This window comes from Microchirus variegatus (assembly GCF_963457635.1).
Source record: "Microchirus variegatus genome assembly, chromosome: 8".
In the NCBI taxonomy this organism is placed as follows: Eukaryota; Metazoa; Chordata; class Actinopteri; order Pleuronectiformes; family Soleidae; genus Microchirus; species Microchirus variegatus.
In genome coordinates, this window is record NC_139809.1 from 6028522 (window position 1) to 6056127 (window position 27606).

Genomic DNA, 27606 nt, shown 5'->3' on the forward strand with positions numbered 1-27606 from the left:
TTTAGAATCTCCAAAATTAAGTTTGAAATAAACATCAAAAACACTCCCGGAGTGAGTGTACAGTATATTAAGGAATGGTTTGACATTGAAAACCACATTAGGAAATTAACCCAAATCAGTTTGCAGGGTCTGAGCTCCATGCCTGCTGCTTGATTAATTACACTGCTTCTTAAAAAAACTGTATGCTGCCAAAGTTTGTAATTGTGATGAACCTAATGCCCACTGTAATGCCTCCTCCGTGCTCAGTCGGGCCTCCGGCTGTGTAGAATGTAAATGCATATAAACGTAATCGCAGTTCTGTGTAAATACAAAGGCTAATGCGTTATTTAATATTATGCGAATATCGTTTTGCTGTTGGATCGTAACGCGTTTTTCTTCTTTTTTTTTTTTTTGTGGATGTAAATAAACATTTATTGAGTGAAAAGTATCAAAGAATGTGCATTTTACCTAGAGAAGAAGGAAAAGGCAAGTGGCGTTTGTGGATTATATTGACTTTTATTCACTAAAAAAATACTTTATTTTAACTGTGAATTGTGCTTTCTCAATTCTTTTCTGTTATCCCCCCTTAGGATGAAGACAAACTTTTTGTACCCCCCCGCGGCTATAAATAGTATAATTTGTCTATAAAAATTGTTAGTACACCTCTGCATAACATTGTATGCTTATTAACATTAAAGACAACAAAATATAGATCAACTTACAACAAAGAATAACTAATTCTAGTTATTGTAATTCTAAGAATTCTTATTATTCTTATTCTCTGCGGGGGACCTCGATTTTGAACTTCAAAAACGGACGAAAAAAGTGCTACACACATCAGAACTGGCGAAAAAATTCAAAATGGCTCAGTAGTGCCCCCGCAGGTCGGACGCCTATGGAGCGGGCGGAAATTTAGTCACGGTGTTCGTTGGGAACATTGTCCGGCCCAAGGCGAACACAAAATCCTCTTGACACCATAACCTCAAATCAACAGGAAGTCGGCCATCTTGGCTTTGGCGCATATCTTGTCGTTTCGCAAGTTTTGTAATTAACGTTTTTTTTTAGTCTGTAACTAAAGTGCATCAATTTGTGGATGTGGATGTGCAATTACACTTTTTCTGGTACGGCAAAAACGGCATGTTCCCTGGGGTCACGCGCCCCACGCCCCCCCACACTATTTGAGAAGGACTGGGTTACACCATGATTCATGAGCAGCTCAACATCATCACCTCTAATTATAACTAAGTTTCCACATTGTACTAAAGAGCTCTGATGTAAAGTAGCGGGTAAAGCAGATGCCAGGAAAAATGAAGTAACTTTCCTGTTGACTTCATTCATACAGAGCCTTATGGCATTTTACCGTCTATCGAGAAAGCGTTTCCGCCGCCTCAGATGTCTTGAAATTGAAATTAAAGACACGAAGCCGCGCTGCGTTCTGGAGGGAAGGATGCGTTTCACAGATCAATTACTTTCCGTGTGCTTTTCTGTTCCGATTAGTATTCACATGAATCTGCCCAGTCTGCCTACGTGTGTTACTGTAACCATCTGGAGGTTTCTTTGAAGTATCGCAGCTCAGTGAAAGAAATGATAATCCTCTCCGAAGAGAAGGAGAGGAAAAACAATTTAATCAGTCGTACGACGTTTGTCTCTGAAAGATTTTAATGCAATCGAGTGATTTAACATCATACAGACAATTAGACAGAACATATTTACACAGGCTTTCAAGAAATTGAGTGCAAAGTAGTTTTTATACTGTACAAAAAAAAATGTTGGGGCTGCTCGAAGACATGGCATGCGGATCGTAGTATGCTAAGACTGGATTTGTACAAGTAGAGAAGAGGTCGGTCAAACTTGACATTAATTCAGATTTAGTGGTAAGCTTAGATAGTCGGTATACCGAGTCAGAGTAGACTCACTAATGCCTATTGTTTCCACAGCTTCAAGACACACAATATGCTCACAGAATAACAAGCAATGCAGCAGTCACTGCTCGGCAGATAAAATCAACGTGACAAAACTTTAGCCAGATCTTTAAAGGGGACATATTACACCCTATTTCTCCAAGTTAAACTAGTTCCCTGGTGTCCTAATGAACACGTCTGTGACATGCTTTGGTCAAAATACCATAAGGATGAAGCACCACAACAGTTCAATCACCCTGCCGAAACAGCTCTGGACAGATAAATCCTCTGAGGCTGGAAGTTTGTGTAGAACTCTGTGCTACACTGTCGAGCCAATAATAGAACTTTTCACGGACTTCCGGTTTCCAGATACCGTTGCCCTCGCCAGCACTCTCGCATGTTTTACGGACAAAGCGGAGCTCCGCGAGACAACAATTCCAGGAATTTAGCGCATTGTGGCGTCCCAGTGAGCGCAACATCATGCGTTTTATCTCCTGTACTTAGACTGAGGAGGACCACAAAAACAGTGAGTGAGTCATCTTTTTTTCACACTTTGCCGACTGATAGGACCTCCAGAGTGCAGAGGATTTAAATGAATAAAAAGGTGACTTTGCATAATATGTCCCCTTTAATAGGAAAAGGCCAGTCAAACGTTTCATTTGGTACATTCTGTAGCCATTAAATGTTATTTAAACAGACATAAACATTGAGAGTGCAATAATTTTTCCGTACTAATAAAAGGTAATAAACTCTCCACACAGTCTTTAAACTATATCAAATTTAAAATAAATGCAAAGCTAGACTGAAGCAAATGATTTCACTACCTTGTGGTTAACAAAAATGTCGTCCCTTTGTACCAATGCTGTTAAAATGTGGAAAAGCAGATGTAAGGGATATGATTTTAGTTCCAGGTTACTCGCCCTGTTTAACATCTCCTTCATTATCAACCTATTATTATTATCACTGGAGATCTAGTAACACTGGGTTAGTGGACGTGTTATTGTTGCAGTACCAGAGTTAAGAGTTTAGTGGTCGTGTTGAAACCTTCACCCAGGGAAAGCTTTCTCTCTCCAGGGTTAAAACCAGCCTGTCGCTCTCTAGTCTCTCGTGCTAGGCTTCAGACTCCAGGTCCTCTTGTCCTGCTCCGTTGCTTATGTCGCCCGTCTCGGGCTCCAACAGCAGGAACTTCCCATCGTTGGTAAACGGCATGTTCTTCATCAGCTGAGCCAGAGCCTCAGGATCCTGAGGTGAGGAAAAAAAAAGTAAATGGTTGAGTCTGAATTTACATTGTGTATTTAAGATCCTCAGCCTGTGATAATAATGTTTGACCTCCTTTGTCACCTTCACTATAAGTTTGGGTGGAGGTTTTAGTGTTGACCACAGTGCCCTCTAGTGGTTGTAGTCCTAACTATCTTCATTTGCGCCTTCAATTTACAAATATATTTTGTTTCATCTGGGTGATTTGCCTCACAATAAACAACTGAGAACTATAAAACCTAGAAAAACACACTGAAAACCACTTTTCTTACACCAATATAGTATAGCATAGATGAGGATTAAGGTCGTTACAAATATGGCACATATGATTTAATTGTTTGATCCACATGAAATTGTCTTGATTTTCAGTGGGAACATTATAAAATAGGTATTTTATTGCTGATTTGTTTCCCTTATGTTTATATTTATGTTTATACAGGGTGTCTGTGCATCCTTAAAAAGTCTAAAATTCATGTATCTTAAAATGTGTTAAATTCATCAAAAATGGTATATGCTTGTCTTATATCATGTCTCGTATACATTACTAAAAGGTCTTACATTTTTTAATTAATTAAATGTAATTTTTTTTTCTTTTCTCTTTGAGATGTAGAGAGCTATTCTAGCTATTGAACCAGAGAGCACTGAGAATCACTTTATGTCCAAGAAACAGACAAAAAGTAAACTTGAATGAGTCTCATTGAATGACGCACACGCTATATGCTTGTAATACAGCAGGATCCTCCATCTATCGCCTGTATTTATAGTGTTTTCGGTCTTGAATTTCATTCAAGGTGGCATTAAAAAGGTCTTAAATTTGACTTGCTGCAGACACCCTGTTTATGTTTATGACTTTAAATGTGACCATATGAGGGCGTTACCTTCTTGGCTTCAGTAATGTCCTTTGCCAAACTTATGGTGTAACATATCTGTGAACAAAGACAAACACGATGACCGTCAGTATACATTTTTTCAAAACGTGGTGTGTGTTGTGTGATGTTTTACGTGTGTCGACCTTTTCGCCCTCAGTGTTGCTCTCGAATACGAAGGCGCTGAACGAAGGCTCTCCCTCCTCCTCGTCGCCGTCGCTCCAGTCTCTGCTCTCCACCACGAATCCCATCAGCCTCCCGTTCTCTTGGTGAGCCGCAAACTGACAAACCTCTTCGGCCTGGAACTGTGCGGTGAAGTGAGGGGAGATTGACGCGTTTGAATAATGGTGAATTTCAGTGAACGTGACGACAATTCTCGTAAAAGAAATCTTCTTCATCCCGATTGGTTCGTTTTGTGATACTCACACTTATTCTTGTAACTTGAGTCTGTGGGTCGATCAACCTGTTTTAGAGACAAAGAGGAACATTTATCTGATAATATCTGATTTTATGTATCTTTGCTCTTGTTTCTCGATAGTTTTCTGGGACAAACTCAAACGGTGGAACTTGTCCTTCGCGTCCGACTGAGTGTGCATATTTGGTACTCGGGGACGAACCGTACTCTTTTAACGTCGCACACATTACTAACGTGAATTCATCATAGTTTAGTTGAATAACTGGAGTTGCCGATGTTAATGCTTTAAAGATGCTTCAGAAAAGTTTCTGTTCCGAGGACCTTCCTCACTCTAGTTTTCACAATCGATAACTTATTAAGAGCAGCGAGTCACCTTCAGAAGGTATGACAGATGAGAGGAATTTTGTAGGTCAGGCTCTCACAAAAACATTTCTTGTGTACAGGACCATTGAACTTGAATATATATATATATATTCTTTGCTGTGAATACTACAATTCAGCTGTACAGAAAAATGTATTTTAAATGTCTCTTAAACATGTTTACCAAGGGAGAGCTACGATCGCGGTTTGTTTTTCTTTAACATAAAGATCGACAGGAAACTGAATATATCAATATCAATACACGCTAGCTTATAGAGAGATACAGCGCCACCTACGGAGGCGGAGTCAGACGTACACCGCACTACGGCCTTAGTTCTATGAAATCTAAAGCAACTCGCTATAAAATCCTCCTAATATGTCACAGAGACTCAGGAATAATATTCATATAACAAACTGAACTTACCAACAACAACAGTACAGCCAAAATATTCCCATTAAAAAAATATTTTGCGGACCACAAATCATTTGTTTGTATGTGTTTTGAAATCATGTTTTGGCATGTGGCGACACCTACCGCCGTCTACCGATCATTGCAGTCAGTAGAGTCTCAGCTGCCGTGCAACCACGGGTTGCCAGTTACGTCTGAGCTACAATGGGCGGAGAAAACGAAACCTAAAAGACCTCGGTATTTTGAATTTGAGTGTAGCAACCGTTTTTGGCCACATTCTTACATATGGCGCCTTTAAACTATGCATGTAAACTTACCGAGTGTTGCGTATTAGTGTCTTCGCACATCACCTTTACTCATTGGCTGCTAGCCATTTTCAGTGCAGAACGGCCAAGGCGTTTTTACAGCATTTAGAGAGAGAGATTTTCTCTCTAAATGAGATTTTCCAAGACCCAAAAAAACAGTGTGTTCTACGACTATGTAAACACCGAAACTACCAAAAGAAAGAGTAGACGACCTTCTTTCATCAGACGTCATTGAACGGTTACATTTATAGATGTCATTGGCACCCAATGAGTTAAGAGTAGGAGAAGTCTGATGTCTCTGTCCAACTCCTTGACTGGAAATGCCAGGAAGCACCCATGTAAAGACTCCCAATCTTTATAGTCCTGACTTGTCAGACAGCCTCTGTGTATGTCTGTGTGTCACAAAGTGACAGCAGGAGAAGACATGTCTTTGCCACGGCAGCGTGCGTCTCTGACAGTCACTACAGAAGCTCAGTTCAAATCTCTTTTTTACATCCAGCGGCTTGTTTTTGAGCTTTAGCGACATGACTAGAAAAGGTTTTGTCGCTTTTTTTTTTGCGTCTGCAGTAACTGTAGCAGGGCCTGACCGCCTTCACCAGAGATAAAACAAACAATTGAATATTTGCAGATTACAGTCACCAGCTACTGTATTGGGTGCACAACACCTAATAAAGAGGTAGGAGTGATATGAGCCAAAAGATGTGTGTAGAAGATCCCAGTAGATCAGAAGTTTCTGACTGAACAATTAGAACCTAGTGAAGTGGCCGTGGTGTTAAACATTGCTGGTTTATGAATGCCTGCCATGATTGTACACCTAAGGTCCAACGCATCATGAAAGATGGGCATACATACCTAAGGCTGCTGCTGGTGACCATAAGGTGTGACTCTGTGGTCCTGAAGATGTTGTGAATGGCTCGGGCAGCCAGCACCTGCCTCATGGCCTCATAGATCACCTCTCGGTTGTCGCCACAGCGAACTGCCATGGAGCCCAGGAAGCGCACTGCAAAAACTTGCTGCAGGAGGGAGTCTGTGGAAACATACAAAGGTTACGCTCATGCATGCACAAGGACGGGGAAACAAAGACTTGTGACGAGGAGTGAGGCCAGATACTAAAACATCAAATCCAAAATAGGGTTTTGCAGAGAGCTACAGTATTATGTGGAACAGAGAAAAGAGTCGAATGAATGAGAGCGAAAATGATTACCATCATTTTCTGTTGAACAGTCATCACCAGTTTCTCCAAATGGATTTGTTCTTCTGCAGAAAAGGAGCACAAATATCAGAAAGAATAGACAGAACGACTCATAATTAAAGCCATTAAGAAGAATGCAACGTACTGGAAATGACATACAAAGCACGACAAGAGCAAATTACAGGACATTAGTCTGTTTTTTTCCCCACATAAAAATTCAAACTAGTGACCCCCTCACCTCCCTCCACCTCTGTTCTGGTCTTGAAACTCCGAGGCTGGCAGCATGATATCAAACTGAATGGGTGTGCCGGGAGCGATCAGGTCCTCTGGTCCAGGAACAGCGCCGCTCTTCTTGGTGCCACTGCTGGTTTCATATACACCTCCTGGTTTTGCTCTGATGGAGAAAGAAAATGAGCTGGACTGAAATATCGTGTTGATGAATTATCTTCAGAGACGGAATCTTCTCGACATTGGTGAGTCACCACCATCTGGTCCTGATTTGTTTTGCGCAAAACTTGTTTGTGAACAAACGCGACGTGTTTCGAGAAAACAAAACATTGAGATTTGAGTCTTGTTTATATTCGGTACAGTATGCGTTTGCGTACACTTTTTTTCAAATCATCACACAGCTGCTCCCGACAAGTTTACAGCATATTAAACCTTTCAGGTAAAGGCTGTCTAAAGACCTTTATTCTGACACAACCCCCCTGGCCTATTACTATTACTGGGGGGGGCAGATATAAGACAAACCATAACATCCTAAATGTCTGCTTTAATGTGCACAGAGCCCAAATATATCAAAGGTATCGGGACTATTCCCACTATTCCAAAAGCTTAAGGACCTACAGTGTGTCAGAAGCACATCTAAAAAGTCCATGGTAGGCGACCTGAAAACTCAGTTTGTGGTATGTAGGTGCTGGTGCCTTAAAATCCAAAATATCTGTGCACAGCAGCCATTTTGAAAGGTAAAACGGAGTAAAATCACATGTTTAAATAATCAAATAGATGATGGCTGAGTTCCATTTTGCTTCCTCAGTTTCACTTTCAATATGACCAATATGAACACTAAGTACACACTATGAAGCATTAGTTAAGCATGAATAAATATTGAATTCAACATTTATATAACGCATGAATACTCATTAGTATGTAGTTTATAGACACGGTTATAAATGTTTTACAATTTTTTTTCCAAATAGCTGCTCTACTCAAGCAGCCAATCAGCATCCACCTCCAACAAACAAGCTTGTTGATCGACTTATAAGGGACTACTAATACTAATGAGTATTCATGCATTATAAATGATGAATTCAATATGTATTAATGCTTAACTAATGCTAATAGTGTGTACTTATTATAAAGTGTGACCACCATGTCAAAATAGCATCTCAAATGGTATAATTTCTTATATATTATAGGAGTGATAGTAGACATGCAGCAGTATAAACGGTGTACAATATAAAATAAAGCATATGTTAATGTGTGACCAACCAATGACCAAGTCTCCTAAAACACGATTCTCTCTCTTTCAGGAGTCGCTGGGAGTGGTTGTCGTGATTAACTCTGCAAAACTAAGATGTTTCAAAGAGCCAGAACACAATTTGTCTTTTCTATTAAATCGTCAGCGATCACAGTTTCCTGGAGCAAACAGGCACCTTGTCATCAAAGAGACAAATACATATCTTGTTCACGGAGTCGCAGAGATTTAATTAAAAACTTTCGTTGAACAGGGAAATGACTCACTAAGACAACACCAAGCTAAGTAGAATGTCATGATAAAACATGAGAGAAGATGCAGTGCATCAGAGTCTGACCTGTCAGGGTTGGGGGAGCCTTCTTGCCTCTTCTCAAAGCTGGTTATGGGAGTCACTGCCTGGATGGCACTTTGGTTCAGTCGAATGGCCACAGCCTGACAACCAGACACACTAATTATCTCTGTATCGCCATCTCTGTCATTTATACCGTATTGTATGTCACAACAACTGGAAAAGATCAATGAAATGTTTTGGATTTCGGGATTTAGAGTCCCATGGTTGTTGATGTTGTCTGTGGGAAGGAAACATTTACCTCTGGATTGTCAGTCAAGTAAATCTGTCTGGAAATGTTGTTCACTGTGCAAATCCACTGAGAGAGAGAAACACAAGACAACCACGTTAGGGCTTCCTCTAAACGTCAGACCCAAGCAGAACTGAAATCACTTCACCAAGACCAGCTGTGATGTGTCCAAGCACAAAACCTAACATGTAATTTATACAAAATGTGTCCTCCACGACGATATCTAAACACTTACTTCTTCATATTCTTTTTTGCTCTCAGCTTGCAGAATCATTGACCTGGAGGTGCCAATGAGAACAAGGAGGATTAAGTCAATTACAACCACTAATCTGGCTCTGCTGGATGTGTGGAGGAACGTGGACGTACGTTTTGCCTGAAGGGGAGGTGATCTGGAAACAGTAGCGCCTGTCCTCGCACTCCACAGCCATGACGGAGCTGTTGTCCAGGTCCAGCACCATCCCTCCTGCCACGGCTCCACGTGGCTGGCACATGAGGTTCCCTCCCTGGGTGAAGAAGTACAGTCGATCCCAGGCTGTGGTCACCAGGCCTGTTTTACTGCAGCACAGAGAGAAGGAAAGAGGCAGAGTAAATGGGTAAGAGTCAAAGGTGCAGCGGGTTTTTATTGATTTTTCATGTTTAACCAAACTGAAAACGAAGAAATCACAAAAAGGATAAACTGTTAACATTTAAAATGACAGTTCACTTATAACATAGAACACTAGTATGGTTAAAGGGGACATGATACTATGATAATATAATATTATTACCAATGTTTAATATTAACCATCCTAACCATGTTAACCATGTATTTATATATATATATATATATATACGTGTATGTGTGTGTATATATATATATATATATATATATATATATATACGTGTATGTGTATATATATATATATATATATATATATATATACGTGTACGTGTATGTATGTATATATTATATTATATATTATGTATATATGTATACGTATGTATATATATATATATATGTATACGTATGTATGTATATATATGTATACGTATGTATATGTGTGTGTGTATATGTACAGTATATACATACATATATATATTTATATATATACATAGATGTGTGTGTGTATATATATATATATATATGTATGTATGTATATATATATATATATATGTGTGTGTATATATATATATATATATATATATACATATACATATACATACAATTCATTAATAAATTGGATTGTTTTTAAAATGGAGCACACGTAAGATAATAAACAGCCTTTTAGAATAGGATATTTTCCTAATGAGATTAGTGTTGTGGGTTTAAGGCTTTATGTGACATTATTTTCCTCGCACATCTGGCGTGTGAATGAGTTTAGGAAAAAATTATGATGGGCAAAAAGTATAATCGAGTCCTTCTCCCTCTTACAAGCTGATGAAGAAGAATACTCCTCGTGTTGACCATCCCTTTTCTTCAAATGATATCATGGTGAATTAATTCGGTTTCTTTCTTGAAGAAGAACATTCATTTTTAAAGCAAACCTCCTGTGGGTTTTTACGATGTCGCCCCTTTTTTAAAATCTCTTTCCTCTCGTCTCGTCTCGTCTCCTACTTTTCATCGGGTTTCATCTAAATGTCTACAGTGATCTAATTTTCAAAAGATTTAACAAACACTAGAAATAATTTCAAATATTTATTTTTTGTCTGGCAAGCCTGTGCCTCAGTGATAATAGAGGGCCTTTAAGGAATGAGGAGAATGTGAAATTAAACATGTGATTTTCCAGGAAATTCTCCAATTGTGATTGAAACTAGGACCAGATATATCACATTCAGTTGGAGCACAGAAAGTCTGTTTGGGAATTTATTTACACTACCGTTCAAAAGTTTGGGGTCACTTAGAAATGTCATTTTTTTTGAAGGAAAAACACTTTTTTTTCAATGAATATAACATTAAATGAACCAGAAATACACTCTATACATTGTTAATGTGGAAAACGTCTATTCTAGCTGTCTGTTTTTAAATGGAATATGTACATCGGTGTATAGAGGCCCATTTCCAGCAACCATCTCTATTAGGCTATAGGCTATTGTATGATTAGAAAACCCTTGTGCAATGATGTTAGCACAGCGGAAAACAGTTTTCCTGGTTATTTGACGAAAGGGCACTATTATTATTTTGAATAAAAATCATTATTTCTCATCTAGTCAATGCCTTGACTATATTTTCTAATAATTTTGCAACTCTTTTTGATGAATAAAAGTGTGAGTTTTAATGGAAAACACAAATTGTATAGGTGACCCCAAACTTTTGAATGGTAGTGTACACTTACTTAAATTAAATTAAATTTAAATTTAAATAAATACATTTTATGTGACCGAAAAAGGATCACACTTAATAACCCTCCTTTTCTCCTTATTTTGCACTTAAATATGTAACATTACCAAAAAATTATTTCTCAATGCAAATGTTTGCGTTGTCCTCCGTGCCGTCTTTATTTGTCATATGAAGTTTCGAGCAACCCTCGCAAAAATAGCGCGCGTCAGTTATAAATTTGTTTGCGCTATGGCATCTTGTATAAATAAATGTTTATAATAAATTGCACATAGCCACACTTCATTTTGATTTCAGAACAAATGTGCTCATCTATAAGCTGTCCCGTTATACTGTCATCCCGTCTATAGGGAAAATTTTTTCCTATTTTTCTCCTCTGATAAATACCGAGGTGCGCGGCTCGTGCTGTCGCGAGTTAGTCGGAAAACATTAATATTGCCAGATAATTCAAATCAGCAAACGTTCTCTGGACTCGGCTCCATTTGACACTTGTCTGCGGCTGCCGGCAGCGAGTGTCATTAAACAGAGTGGCATTCTGTGGAAACCTTTTTCTCCAGTGTCACCGACATTTGTCAAAGACTTTGGATGTGAATGAGCGAGAGACAGAGTGTGACAGCGCTGACATTTCACTAAATCACATCGCGGGGCTGTGCTTGCGGTTCTACCCCCTGCAGCCATTAAGGAAGTTTCCCCTGCTCATATATCCGCTGTGCAATAAGCTGACGGTGCACACTGTCAACACACCATATCTGACACACACCTTGTCTGCCGTGACAGACTTATTGTTTACTCATTGTTCATGGATATTGCAGAAAAATATAGCAGGAGAAGCAAAAACAATCTACTGCCGTTTGCACCGTCTGTTGCACCAGACTGAATCTGAAACTAAGTAAAAGGAGCCAAAACTTGCTTCAAAGACACTCCTTGATGTACAGACTATTTAGGAACATTATATGGAAAAGGATTTTAGATTAGGAAGTAATAAGTGCAATTAATCTTACTTCCTGATGTTGAGGTAGCCTGCCTTCTGGATAAGTGTGCGATTGAACGACTCTGTGTCCTTATCCGGCATGTAGACGGTGTCCTCCACAGACAGAAGCTCCCTCTGGGTCACACGCATGGCCTCTGCCTCAGTGTCCAGCTGAGTCTGGATACTAAAGTGACACATTTCAAGCGTCACATTAACATCTGATGAACCACGATGTAAAACGGATGCAAACAAGTCTGTTACCTTTGTGTCATTTTGGACACGGAGGAAAGAAAGTTGTCCATCTTCTTAGACACCAGCTCGATGCCTTTCTTAAAGAAGCTGATCTGAGAGTTTGGAGACAGCAAATGACATTTGTACAGCTGCGTGTTACATGTAATGTACACTTCAAGAATCATAATAGTCACACCGAGGGCTGCAAATAAAATGTGTTATATCTGGAGGCCTGAAAAAGACGAGCATTAAATCCTCTCATTTAAGAAGTTGTAACTATTTAAATGACGGAATGACACAAAAGTAATGTGTCATCATTATTCTGTCAACAAATCTATTAGAGCTGAAACAATTTATCGATTAATCTGCAACTATTTTGATAATCAGTTGTCAGATAATCGGTTGAAGCTTTTTTCATTATTAAGACAAGATTTCTGATTGTTTTAGCCTATTAAATGTGAATGTTTTCTTCGTTTCTTTGCTCCACATAACAAAGAAATCATTCAAACTGAATACTTTTGGTTTGTGGACAAAACAAGACATTCGAGAACGTCGTCATTTCCAGGTTTGACAAACACTGATCAACGTTTTCTGGACCAAACGATTAATCGAGAAAATAATCGTTAGTTGCAGCTCTAAAATCTATATGAAATGGGTGCAAAAAATAAATTGTTTTGTTTTACAAAATGAAACTTTAAAAATTGAACATTCACTATATCTGTTCCAGGACTAATAATGACGTGTGGTGCCCAGTACCTGTGCTTGTGTGTAGCCTAACATGGGTTCAAGCATAGCGACTCTTTTGCGATACTGTAGGGCGTTGAGGGCGCAGTAATACTGCAGTGAAGCCTGGTGCTGCTTCCTTCTGGTGTAAGCCACCTCCTTCACCATGTCTGCCTTCAGCTGTCCACACAGGAGAGAGCAGAAGACTTTAAGTTGTGTACACACACACACACACACACACACACACACGCATGTTCTAAAACAGTCCTGTTCTCACCCAACACAGACACATTATCTTTATTGCCCGAGGTGACACATGGAGACATGGCAGAGGAAACGTATCATTGCATTCTAGTGCAAAGTGTTTTTTAATGTCTTACTACAACAGTGAGGCCTGACAGTAGAGCAATATTGAATTCTATTACTCTGCTTTCAAATCCGAACCATATGCACTTGTTTTTCATAATGTGCGTGCAAATTTAATCTGGATTCTTTTATTCGTTCTCTGCTTTTTTTTGTAACTGTGTCTAGTGTTTCCTGTTTGCAGCTGCCCATCTTGGCCAGAACTCCCTTGAAAAAGAGGTTCTTAATCTCAATGGGATTTTTCTGGTTAAATATAACACAAATTCTCAAGGCAGTGCTGCATTTTTAAGTATTTCGCATGGCTTCTTGCAAAGGAGAAAAGGTCCATTAGTGAAGATGAGAGAGCATGTCACACTTGCACTACCTTCTCATTCTCTTTCTTCTTGGGCAAACGGCTGTACTTGACCATAGCTGCTTCATGCTCTGCAGGAGAGGAGAGACAGAGGACATGATCAGACAGTAACTACAGATGGTTACCGTTTCCGAAAAAAAACGGCTAAAATTACACACTTACCATCAGTGGCGATGCCAAATATTTCCTTCAGGGTGCTTATCTCTGCAGAAGTCATAGAGTTGTTAGAATATCTACAACCGATTCATGTGTTTCAAATGTAATTATGGCTTCTTCTTTTTTTTTTTTTAATAATGTCGAAACAACTGCATTTCTGTTGTTTTACAAATTGATCCACAATATTTCAGATGGTTAAATGAGGAATTACAAATATGGCTTGATAGTGACATTTGTTTTCTTCTCAGACGAATAACTTCAAACCCAGATCGAATTTATAAATACATTATGTCCATAATTAAAAAAATAAATCAGAAAAATGTTATGATAATGAGTTTGATGCACGAGTAGTCCTCATCAGGACCAAAGCCTGGTCTCCATGAGGCAGAACCTAATTTCTGAGGTTCTGTTTTAAGTTAGAATTAGGATATGAATTGTTAAACTGTTCAAATGAAGACTCCTATGAATAGCTACATGTGTGTTTGAGTGTGTGTGTGTGTGTGTTTGTGCGATGCTACCTGTGAGGTCCTTCTCTCGAAACTGGATCAAGGGGAAGACCATGCTGTCAGCCATCTGGTTGGCGAGCTCCGAGTGGAGCGAGTTCAGCTGGACGAGACGAGACAGATTGTGCAAAAAATACCAAGTGCTGCACAAGGACACACACACAGAAGATGTTCCCTCGCCAAACATCTTGAGGGATTATGATTAATTCTAATATTTATAGTGACTTGCCGCACAATGGAAACTAACTTTCAGCAAGAAAATGGGGGCATGGCAGCAAACAATGCCTCCCCTTCGCTCGCATGAAGCCAGAGTTGTGGAACCGTATGTGTTGCGCTGGGAATAATAAAACCTTCTGTTTGCTCTGATATTGGAAACGGGACCAAAATGTTTCCCACACACAAGCAAATCCTGGTCTAATTCATCAACAGGCTTAGCAACAAGCTATACTTCCAACCGTCTGAATTGCCGTGCGAGTGCAGGATTAGGTGCAGCAGTTAGGACTTAATTGTATCGCGAAATTAGCTCTCCTTTTAACACGAGGAGGCAAAGGTCAAACTAAACAATCAACCTGTGTCCTCTGAGCACACTGGGTGTGTGTGATGAATCGTGTTGAGCGTTGAGCAGACAGCACTGCGGACCCCCATGGCTGTAAGTGACAAGCCCATTTGTTATGTCTATATACCTAAGCACGCACTGCCCACCTTCATCTATCCATCCGTCCGCCTCATGCTGCCTCACCATCCATCCATCAGGCGTGAGAGGCATGATATCCTCCCTTTTTAGCATTAGTGCACAATCGCTTCTCTCTCACAGGAAATAACGGGTGTTTTCATTTAGCTAATTTCACCCGTGTTCATCGGAGGCGTAGGCGCAATCTCTTTTGTAACACGAATAAGTGCCAAATACCGACTGTGCAGTCGCTGATCATCCTTCGCCTTCACACACACACGCACACGCACACAAACACAAACGGGATAACTTCAAAAACACAAGCCTCACCTCCCCTACAGTTTTGGCAAAGCTCTGCAGCGTGGTGATTACCTCCTCGTCACCTCTTCCAAGGGCAAAATTCTAGACAGAAGAAGAAAAGAGGAAAAACTAAGTTTAATAACAACACGGTAGCATAGAGCTGCCACATACTGGGAGCTGCAAAGTTCAAAAAGCAACCTGTTCTGCCAAGATTACGGACCCGTCACTGTCACGGAAAAAACAAGTCCACCAATGTTAATAAACCCCATGCTACGGTTCAAGCATTGTTTAAAACCACTAGTGCATCAATTATTTTCTCCTACCTAACACTTTGCAAACATGGATGTGTTCCAGCAGTCAACTGATCCACATGTGGCTTCATCATAATGTAATTGATCTATTTCGTTGAATCGGCATGTAAACTCTTTTCATTTATAGCTTTTTTGCATAAAACAAGGCTACATGTTTGACAACCTGCAAAACTAACCTATATCTAGGCAAATTTTCATGCTAGATGTTGGAGATGTTAACATTCTCTCAACTTTTGAATGCACATGTCCAATTGTTCAATGTTTCAGTACTTATTGAATAACATGCTGCTCTCTAACAAGGTGATTAACTGCAAAAATCACAACACAACAACTGTCTGATGTCGTGGTTCAATTGCTACTGAACCCCTAAAGCAGGAGTCTCAAACTCGCGGCCTGTGGGCCAAATCCGGCCCCCCAGTGGATGTTCTGTGGCCCTTCACTTATATTAAAATTAAAAAGAAATTTGATTGATTTGATTTCTGTGGTTTTACTTTACTATGGTGTGCAATATCATCCATAATGTTTTGGGTTATCGAGATATCATTTTAACTTTTACACAAACAAACTTCTTTTGAACTTTTAATTACTAGACAGTTCATTTATCCCAAAGTGTTGGACTTTTGTCACTTGTTTTAAGTCTATTGGGTCTCGTGTTTCTATATTTTATACTTGAGCACCCCCTGGGCCCCCTCCTGACCAGATTAGAAGTTCACTGGCCCCCAGCTCATTTTGAGTTTGAGACCCCTTCCCTAAAGGTATTGGTTTAATGACAATTTGTATTCAAACAGTCGTCTTCATCCTGATGTTTAAATTTTGACATCATGAGACCAAGACAACACTTAAAAATGTATCAAGTTATTGAGACATTGAGATGTTTTCTTGTGGTATTGCCGACACTGTTGATTGCTCTTGATTGAGATAAAGAAATTACCTTTGCATCCTTCTACTTAAATGCCCTGCTTTCATGGTAGAATATCAATGTAGCATGAACTTTTCATAGGGATATTCTTGTCAAATATCCCTAACTTTTTGTGAGTAGTGAATGTTTTTCTGGATTTTTACGTCTTTTTAACTGATCTACAGCTCGGCCTTTTTCGGTTTGATTCCTGTGTCGGACGTCGCTCTCATGCACACAGGTGTGGATGCAGATGCCATGCAAAAAAGATCAACAGAAATTGATAATAGCAATTGGTTTGTCCTAGCAACGGTCTATATGAGGCTTTCATGTCTTGTTTGCTTATGCAAACATAGATGTAACTGGTGAACCTCACTGACAGTTATTTTTTATTGAACGGAATTACACTGACATTTACCTATCTGTCTCTCACGAGAATAATTTGACAGTATATTCTTGTGTATTTCACGGAGATTGATATTTAAAATGTCACTGACGACTGTCTTTTTCATCCCTTCAGCAGCGTCATGAAGTTATTCCTCATTCATCACTATGTATGTCTACTTACCTTCTTCTCATAGTCCAGGAGTTGCCGTGAGAGCTGCTCTGTGGCCAAACCCATCTCACTCTGTAGGGAAAATGCAAAGTGAGCCGGCTGAATTACAACTTGATGTCTTGTTCTCTGTGTAAGTATATCATTAAGGAAATTTCAAAATTTTCACAGATTCACAACAGATGATTTAGGGTTCACATTAACATTATTTAAAAAATATAAACACAGGGTGATAAGTCATAAATGTCCACTTTCTCAGTAAAATGTGTTCAGAAATGAGGTTCTGTGAGGTTGAGTTTTATTCACTGCACTTCCTCAGCTCACAGCTTTTTTATTCCTCATTTAGCATTAGTGAAATTGCAAACAAAGTGTCAAATAACCATTTCCCTGTCACATTTTCCAGAAGAGAAGTTGATATTTTCGGCTCAGTGAAAACTGGAAACAGTCATGTATAGTTCAGTGATCCAAATATTCTACCTAACAACCAATTGCAACCAGGTAGATGAAATGGCTCCTGTTCAAATTTGCACACGGCTAAATACATACGACGTCACAACGTGTTTGTGTTTTGTTTTAGTACCTGAGCTCCAAAGACTCGCTGCATCGATTGGAGCAGCTGGTTTGTGTAGTCTGTGAGCATTCCCGCGTCTTCTTCAAACACGCTGAGCAAGGAGCGCGTCTGTTAAAACGAGAGTGCGATGAAAAAAGATTACAGCTATTTATTATGTTCAGAGAGATGACAGTTGGATAAATGTACAAGTGGATTAAATTAGAAAAACAAACACCTTCTTGTGGGAAATGTGGGACTTATCCGACAGGTTTCAGTGTGTTATGACATTTAATTGTATTTATGTATTGAAATCTTTTGACCTAATCAATAGTATCTATAGACAATTCAGCCAGCAACAGGAAAGTGTTCCTGTTACTCACTCTGCTAGACCTGTTAAACATGAAGGAATTTTAGTAAACAGTTTAGACCGAGTTTGGCAGTAACCTGTAACACATAAAAGTATGATATTGTTAAGACTGGGTAGAGAAATGAGGTCAGTAGCAGTGATTTTAGAGGCAGAATGATTTTACTGCAGGCAGACTATGCAAATTATGAAAATCCGGTCTGTGAGCAAGACTCTCTTTCCATAAACAGGTGCAGCAAGGCAGGCCTAGATAAGGTGGAGAGTGACACACCCACTGCACTGGTTAAAGTTTACACTTTAATCCAGCCGACCTCCGCCACACTCACTGTACACTGAAAGGGAAATGAGGAAAGGATAAGAATACGAGGCTCCAGCCTGGTATGCACTTAAGCAGTACATTGGAAAAAAAATCAGTAAAAACATTTTGAAGACTGTCAGATCGGTCAAAAAAACAAAACAACTGTGCACTTTAAATTACAGGCTCTTTCCACTGCACTTATCAGAGGATGTTTAGGAAAGAGCGATGCACCCAAACGTCACAGGACACATGCTACATTAGATATGCATATAGCAAAGGTCGTCCTGTATTCCCCTTTCCCATGCACTGAAACTCCACCCATGTGAGGGCGAGTAAACACATTACACACTGCATGTATAGCCTACAAGTAATAAAGCACGAGCTGCTCCTTGTGGAAATGACAGCTACCATTGCCCTGTTGTTGCAGGCAATTGCCCTATTCCTGGGAAGTCTGAATCCTCTCCTATGAGCCACACCCAGATAGATCCTGGCCCTATAATATTTGATTTGATACAGGAAATGAGCTGAAAAGGAACTACAAACTTTTCGTATTTTAGTCAAAATAAAAGGTAACCCTAACCCTACTCAGATATGATCCAAAAACCCAAAATACCATATAAAAGCTGTTCAAAAAGAGACACACAACACTGACTTCAACTGCATTTATTTTTACTGAAATCGTGATATGCTTTGCGATGTCAGAGGGAATGGTAATTATTCTCATTTTCATTTAGATGCACAGAATCAGATCCGTCAGAGACAAATCTGTAGAATATGATGTGTACAGGTCAGGACAATATTTGATCTAAAATGGTCATGTCAGCAGTGTAAGAAAAAAAGCAAAACAGCCAAGAGTAATGTTGTGGTGATTTGTTACACTGCAGTTTTTGAAATGGCTGGTTATTATGGCTGAATGGTAAATGAGCAGCTCATGACCAAGAGGAAAGGAATTGGTCTCGTAGGGGCCTGAGGGCTGCTCAATGTTCCTTGCTTATTTGTGTTCACTACACTTTTTTTTTCCTCAAGAAAGTTCAGCTTGTTTTGTAATATGTTGTGTAAAAAGTTACTTCACTTAATGTAAAACAGGGGTCTCAAACTCAAATGACCTGGGGGCCAATACGCAACAACTGTTCACAATATTGCATCATGATATCACATGTATACTTAATAATACTATTTATGATGCAAAATTAATGTATTAATATCAAAAACAGACATTTATTTTAAATTACATAAATAATAGTGTGGACAAATGTTATTAAAATTCGTACCAGGAGCCGTTTCGGCCGCTGCGATTCGTGGCTCGGCCCCTAACAAGCGTATTTATGTATGTAATTGAATGTTGTATAAATTTACATTTAATAATGGGATAATTATCACCATATGTCTTATTATTACTGTTATAAAAAACATTGCTGGCAAACCAGCTGAGCCTCAGCTAAACACTAAAAGACCATGTTTTCATTATAACATGATATTAAGTGGGGGACCGCATGTAATCGATTGGGGGCCGCATGTGGCTGCCAGTTTGAGACCCCTGATGTAAAACAAAGGGAAAAATGTTGTTGTTAATAGGTTATTATGCTATTATTTGACTGGTGTGGCCCACGTGAGATCAACTTGTGTTGTATGTGGCCCCCGAACATAAAACGAGTTTGACTCCCCTGGCTTAAAGTGTCAGTGCGTTAGAATTAGTGACATCTAATGGTGAGACTGCAGATTGGACCTGTCCACTCACTTCCCTTTCCTAAGTGTGTTAAAGAACTAAGCTAGACTTTCAATAACCTCAGAATGTGAAAAACGTTTGTCTTTTAAGCTCACTGTAGGAACATGGTAGCGCCCTCCATAAAGCAAGGCCCTTGCCCAAAATACAAATAAAATGCTTATTTTCCAGCTTTAAATTAGCAATTATACATGTACACAAACATATTTATAAGTAGTATAGGCAATCTCTGCTGAAAATACTGCATTGAAGCCATAGTTAGCATCAGTACGACTGTGATAAAGATATGGAAAACACACAAATGTGGTATTAGGCATTGGCACAACACTGTGTGTACAATACAATGATTCATGTGTGTTGTAGCTGCATTTATATAGGATTATAAGATGATTATGACACCTTCCATATGAGTCTGGGGTGTGTAGCATCTCGTCTGACAGACACACAGATAGACTGTGACGAGCTATGCATCTATAAACTATAAGAAACACCCAGTCCAAAAACAACAAAACGCTTATTATTATGCTGCCATGCTGTATTAACACTGTTTACAGCAGTAGCAGCAGGAGAAGGAAGCCTTTACTTAAAGAGGATTACATTCCCACAACATTGTGTTTACTGGGAACTGTCATCGACCAGTGGGAAGCAGCAGCAGCAGCAGCAGCAGCCTAGCACAGGAACAACACACAGCCTGGGCTATAGTCGGCTAAAGCTCGCTTCGGCTCTCCTTCCTAGCGTAAACGTGTTAAACCGTCACGGGGCCTACCTGAGGACTGTCCTGCAGAGCTTCCTCCAGCAGCAGTTTGTGGTGTACGGCCGGCATCTTGTTAGCGTTTAGGAGAAGAGAAGAGAAAGGGAACGGGAGGGTATGAATTGTCAGGACTTGTGGACTACGTTTCCCACAAACCCTTGCGCGCAGAAACAGGAACACGTCGGAGTTGGAGGCCGTCCCAGAGTGACCTCATCCAGAAAGATCAACAACGTAATTATAACTATGAATGCGTATAAATACCTAGATCACTTTTTATTATTATTATTATTATTATTATTATTATTATTATTATTATTGTTATTATTATTATTATTCTGATTTTAACTTTCTTTTAGTGTGCATATATTCTGTATTGTCTTGTTTTGCCTGCTGTCCTAAAACTGTGCATGTGTGTGTGTAATATTTATGAACGTTATATAAAGAGAGAGCGACATACATAATGAGAAACTATTAAAACTGCCACGATAAAATGGATATATGTGACTGTGGAGAAAAGATTGATCTGTTCTAATCATGTGTCAACAGCGACTCCATGCGGCCAAAACGGAGCATTGCACGCAGTTATCCTTTTCCACAGAGGGAGTGACAACAGCCTACAAAATGACATCGTCACGTATGTTTATCAAAGTTTTGCACAGAAAACGTTACTTTTTTTTTTGTTTTTGTTTTTTTTTGTTAAACTACAAGACTATCATTTTAACGAATAACAGTGGATGTTAATTGGCCTTTTACAATGACATATTTTATATAAACTATATGATAAGAAATAAATGAGTAATAACACAATTGTAAACATGTTAGAACAATGTAATCTATTGCAACTAGAGAGAATCATAATATTCTGAGAAGAAAATTATGCAGATTTACATGCAAAGATATGACATTTAAGAATGACTTGTAATGTCTATTCTTTATAGTTTATTGTTAACTACATTTGTTAATCTGAGGAAAGCTGCTAATTTGAGTATTCAAGCATTATTACATGATTCATTCCAGCTTAAGGAAACATTTTTGTCAACCGATGAAGTCATTGTTTTGTTTACACAGCGGCACATTATGTCTACAACGATTTCAAGTATTTAATTGTTTTGTTTTTGTGTTTTTTTTTTTTCTTTGACACAGAGCAGGCTCAAAAATGGACATAACTGAATATTATCAATCTAATTGGAATTCTGATTTAAATGTTGGTGTAAATGCAAAGCTAAAAGTGAATGGAATATTCACAAGATGCAACAGATGTCTCTGTTTACTGCCCAATGCTTTTAGGTCTCAGTAACTCATGCTCATGTTTTGTTGTGTATGGTCTTATTAGGCAAAGCCATGACGAGCACAGAACATTGAACATTCTTTCCTCCCTGGTGGACGGAGGTTTTTTTAATTGGTTAAGTTGTGGCTGTAAACCAGGCCAAGCCTTTCAGCTCTGAACTACTGAGTTGGTTAATTAATTGCGGTTGCTGGCTCAACTAAGTTAGGGGATTATAAAAAAAAGAGACGCTTAATTCATGTCAGTGGAACTGATTGGACAAAGCAGTGATTCAAGCAAACACGCGCTCAGAAGTAAGCAGACGGCAGAGTGTCCTGACCTGCTACAACACAGTTATGAGTCAATTATTGTTCACCTGAGAGGAACTCTAAATGCTATTTATGCACAACATTTATCAGGACATAGAATCTTCAGCTACTTCGCTTTATTTTTTAACAAGGCATAATCATTTAATATAGCTGATTTGTTTTTACAGGTGTTTTGTCACTAAATTTATGACATATAAATTCTGACTTAAATGAATATATCACAACTTTACCCATTCAACAGCTGCTAAGATATTTAATAACACAACTATAACTCTCAGTCTGTGGGACTGATCATCTGAGGTCATCATATGTTGTTCCAGTCCATTAATAAGCGGATTAGTTATGAGTCTGGCTGTGGGAAGTGGACTGTACCAACTGATCTTTAGTACTTTATTGGTATTAAAGGTACAATATGTAGTATTTATGGGTTTATATAACCCAAAATCCACTTTTGTATACATATTATGTGCTCCTGCATTGTCTAGTCGCTGTATAATAGTTTTTGTTTCATTTTCGTAGTGTTTCAAAAAGTCATGTTAAATAACATGACCGCGGACCGCGGTTGCATAGCCACTGTTAGCAGCGAGACGCCATGTTTCTACCGGAACCTGTAAGGACAAACGCGAGAGAACAAATCAAGCGTCTCTTTACTTGTAGCGGAAGTCCCGCCTCCTCTCTCTCCGCTTCGTCTGCTACGTCCGCGGTAGCTCGCCCTCTCCCTCACCTCACGAACCTCATCTGCTGACACGGAGAAAGACGACGAGGACGACATTTGACCAGCAGGCAGAGCAGCAGGTCTTTGTTGTAAATTTCAGCCTCTCCTCTAGATGGCACTATAAACTACTTATTTCCCCTTTAAAGTGTTATGAAGACAGTGGCTTTCTTTGACAAGTATGACAGACGTAAATAACATACCATCCGTCGTTGTGCCAATCTCAGCTGACACAGGGCGAAAGGCGGGGCACATCCCTGGACAGATCGCCAGTCCATCACAGGGACACATATAGAGACAAACACCCATTCTACACTCTTAGAAATAAAAGTGCTAAGTCAGTTCTTCGCCTTGTCCTCATAGGAGAACCCTTAGTGTTACCAATAACCCCTTTAAAACCCTTTATTCGGGAAAGGGGTTTAAAAGGGTTCTCTGGATCAAAATGGTTCTTACTGGAACCATTAGTGTTACCAAGACGCCTTCAAAAACCCTTTCTTCGTGTAGAAGAACACTTTTGGAACCCTTATTTCTAAGAGTGTACCACTCTCACACTCGCCATAATTAATATATGAAATAGAAACATTATCAAACTAAAAGAGTGACACAAAACATACATTTGATCCAGATTTGCCTAACCAAGGCATGAATCATGAAAACCTGTACTGTATATGACCCTGAAGGATCAATTATTTGACACAAATTTAGTTTAAAATTTAAGGAGCGTCTCTCTGAAAGGCACTCGTTTGCATTTAAAAAGAATCTCGACTCAGTCATCATCATCATCACCCCTCTGACTGAATGTGAGACGTAGTTCCACTGGAGCGTGCTAATGTAATGCATCCTGCTGCATAAATGCCTGCGTTATCTGTGCGTAGATTCACTGGCTACTATGAACTGACTTAAGCATGACCCTTGTGGTTTCGTCAAAACAGTGTCGAGGGCTTTTCCAGCTTCTCACGCTCATTGACTGTCAAGAGCTTTAATACGTGTGTGTGTGTGTGTGTGTGTGTATGTCCTGCCCATAAATAGAACAGATGAAGGTCTTCTCTGTTGTAACACGCAAGGACAAGTTGGATATTTCCCAGGATGTCAGACACAGGATAATATGCCAATACCCCATAAATGCATTTCATTTTCCCCCCACTTTTATACGAGAAGAAGGCTCCTTATTGGCTGAGTCTCACCCCTCCCCACGCCTCCTTTCCCCCGGTTTCCTGGGTAACCATTTCAGGGTGGAGGAAAAGAGCAAATCATGTGAGGACATAGCATCTCTCTCTCTCTCTCTCTCCCCATCCCTCTCTCTCTGTAAATGTGTGTGTGTGTGTGTGTGTGTGTATAGAAACATCTCTCTCCATGCTTTCAGTTCACACTCAGCTCTCCACTGCTTGGCAGAGAGGATGCAAGACTGAAGAGAGGGGAGGGGGACACGACCAAAGGAGGGGAGATTCTTCTGACACATTTCTGTGACTTTCTGTGTTCTTTCTTTCTTTTCTCACTCACAAAGTGCCTCGGTGTCTCTGTCTGTCTGTCTGTCTGTCTGTCTGTCCCTTCCTCCTTCCCATCCTTCTTGTCAAGAGGTGCTTGGACGGTGGCTGCATCGATGCAAAATGGGCTGTGGCAATTCCTCAGTCACCAGCAGCACAGGAGGGGGTGAGTGTTTCAAGCAAGTGTGTGTGTTTGTGTGTGTGTGTGGAGGTAGAGAGAGAGATAGGTAAGAGCATGGCAGAGAGTGTTGCTGAGAAGGTGTTTTGAATACAAATGGTGTCAGGGTTACCCTTGCATCCACTGATCCTGTGTGTGTGTGTGTGTGTGTGTGTGTGTATAGGCAGCATGTGTTTGTGTGTGGTGGTCTCCTTAGTCACGACTGGTGGGTCGATCTCAAAGGGTCTCCCATGTCCTCCACCTTTCAATTTACTGCTCACCTTGTGACGTAAGCTACTTTGTAAAGTCTGATACAGAAGTGGATTCTGTTTCTCTTGACTTTTCCCCATATTTTTTTGCCCCCCCCCTCCTCCCCTCCACCCCATCTTGACTGATACAGGTTGTGCTTGGAAGCTCCATCTATGCAGCTGTCATTCATAAGGACCTGGAAAAAACATGTGAATGGAGGAAATTTTATATAACATTAGTCACACTGTAACGCTGGCACTATCCTGCTTGATTGTGACACCACTGCGTTGATTAAAGCAGATACAGTGGCTACCTGATTTAAAGGATGCTTTAATAAATCCTCTGGGCACCACAGTCAAATTAAGTGCAGGATTATCTCATTACTACTGTTTATTCAGTGTGGCGAGCATTGGATCCAGGGAACTTGTGCCAAGCCCGTTGGCAGCACCTGCTCTCACTGTTGCCTTAAATTTGACCTACTTCAAGGTTACAGTGTCTGCAAACCTCATCTAAGCAGTCATCTGAGTTTGTCACGAGTTCGGCCGCTTTGCTCGTGAAGGCCGGCAGTTGTGTGATTCATGTCTGTGCAGCAGACGGGCCTTATCCATTTTTCTGCTCTTTCATATAGAGGACAGTGTTCAGCACAATGTCAAGGACATGTGACATCCTGTCACTGTGACAAATGCAGACCGGGGGGCTGCTCTCATTTGTCCACTCCAGCTGACACCACCAATTATCTGTCTCTGAAGACACATTTTAGATTATTACGAGCGCGCTCGAGCCGTTAATTTGTTTGTGGACATTCGCTATCCCTATATCGGTTATTATATTCGTGTATAACAAGATAAACGCGAAGTGTTAATTGGTATTTCTGACAGTTTAAACTCCCATACCTGAAGTTGAATCTACAAAAATACATTCGAGTTTCTTGCCCATGCCCTGTACATGACACCGCTCGTTCCAAGTGTTACGCAGCCGCATGTGGATATGAATGAGCTGTTGTTAAGCCACTGAATGGTTCCAGTGTCATGCAACGCAGACGCAAACTTTCACTGTAGAAAAAAAAAAAGTCACTCTGTTTCCACAAGGACGAAATTCATTGTATCAATGTGAAACGTAGGTAATCGGATTTTCCTCGTATGACGTGCTTTTCGAATGCCAATCATTTCCAAGTACATGTCTGCACTGAGGTCTGTCATTAAAGGTTGATTGGAGAGCATAATGGACGCCTTTGTTCCCCCGATGTTGTCAATGTAATTGTACAATAGCAGAGCCAGTATTTTCTTCCAGCTGAATCTATTATGGCCTTCAAGATTCAATGCCAGTCGAGTTCAGCATGTGAGTGCCAATGGTTCAGTAAAGAGTCAAATAGCGCTGGCATGGATACAACCATTCTCCTGGTTAAAGCGGAACTAGACCGGAAGTTCCTATTATCGCTGTTTTTTTGGTGTGTATCTGCGTCATTACCTTGTTTATGAAGCCCTGACGGTTCGAAACAAACAGTTCAGCCATTGCTGAGAATGTTGTGTTTTATTGTAATCTGGGGGCTCAACGAGATCACTGAAAATCCCGTAATAGTTACGTAAGCAGCGGTTCTACCGGAAACAACCGATCGTCCTGCTCCGGGCAGTAGTCCGGGCACATCCGGTTACGTACATTTAACTGCAGAAGAAGAATAACGTCCGTTGTGGAGGTGTTTCACGAGCGACAGTGTCTTCTGACTCTGGGTCTGACTCCGGTTTAAAGTCATAAAAAAGGACTGCGGCGGGGAGTCGTGACGAAGCTATTTTTAAACACTGTTAAAACAATGTTTTGATAATGAGGAGCAGTGCATCCGCCATTCCAGAGGAGGGCGCTGCGCTTCTGAGAACGGATGTGCTGGATAGTACTGGCCAATCACAAGACTCTGTCTTCTGGGGGTGAAAGTTCACTCTGAAATCTCGCAGCAGAAAAACACTGTCAGAAAAGAGGATTTCTATCGGCTAGTTTGCAGCAACTAGGAGGTTTTTGACCATAAAAACAAGTCAATATATGTAAGTGGACCTCCATAACTAACATTTATGTGCAACAGGACCACTCTATGTGACCTTTAATGGAATTAATAGTGAAACAAAGCACCTGCATTTACTGTACACTGCTCCAAGACTGTTCAAAGTTTCTGCATAGTGTTCCCTTTTTGCAGAGCACAGTAAAAACAAGTCTTTCGAGCTCAGAAACAAATGGTCTTGTGACAACTATATGAACTATGTAGTTTACAAAGATGTGACATACTTGGGTAGTTTGACAAGGAGCATGCTCGCTTTGGTGTTTTGGTCCTGTGTACCTCATTCTTCTTAATAAGTAAATATATGAATAAATAAAGGTCTGCCTAAGGGTCTGCACATTTTGTCACTATGAGCAATTAAAAATAGTATCACCAGAGCACGAGCTGTCAAACTATTGATGTCTGTGACACGTTCTAAATAAGAGGCTTTTGTTGCAGGTGCGATTTATTACACAGCTGACACAGTGTGTGTGTGTTGTTTTTATTTGTGTCCGTGTGGCTGTTGTTCACAGCTCATGGAAAGAAACCGCTGTAAAACACACAGGGATTAATTATTTTTAATGTAAGACACTGAAGGATGAACTAAATCGTGTATTTCCAT

At 39.9% G+C, this 27606-nt stretch overlaps 1 protein-coding gene across 1 annotated transcript; it reads right to left on the reverse strand.

Moving 5' to 3' along the window:
* Window positions 1-1682: 1682 nt before the first annotated feature.
* On the reverse strand, window positions 1683-20885 carry appl2 (adaptor protein, phosphotyrosine interaction, PH domain and leucine zipper containing 2). Its single transcript, XM_083894441.1, has 21 exons — window positions 20782-20885; window positions 17661-17759; window positions 17096-17155; window positions 15352-15423; window positions 14367-14454; window positions 13855-13896; window positions 13705-13763; window positions 13011-13157; window positions 12285-12367; window positions 12055-12207; window positions 9106-9294; window positions 8975-9017; window positions 8752-8808; window positions 8499-8593; window positions 6923-7078; window positions 6697-6749; window positions 6345-6519; window positions 4430-4466; window positions 4150-4308; window positions 4016-4063; window positions 1683-3122 (listed from the first exon to the last, which is right to left on the reverse strand). Exons 1-21 carry the CDS (start codon window positions 20836-20838, stop codon window positions 2991-2993), a joined length of 2004 nt encoding a protein of 667 aa, XP_083750567.1. The 5' UTR covers window positions 20839-20885; the 3' UTR covers window positions 1683-2990.
* Window positions 20886-27606: the final 6721 nt, after the last annotated feature.

What these genes read in the sequence shown, in the direction of transcription:
- appl2 (XM_083894441.1), bottom strand. Translation starts at nt 20,838, where the DNA reads ATGCCGGCCGTACACCACAAACTGCTGCTGGAGGAAGCTCTGCAGGAC. An exon ending in TAGGCTACACACAAGCACAG is followed by an intron (nt 12,368 to 13,010) that starts GTACTGGGCACC and finishes CCAAACTCTCAG; the next exon opens with ATCAGCTTCTTTAAGAAAGG. An exon ending in CAGAACAGAGGTGGAGGGAG is followed by an intron (nt 6,750 to 6,922) that starts GTGAGGGGGTCA and finishes CCTTTTCTGCAG; the next exon opens with AAGAACAAATCCATTTGGAG.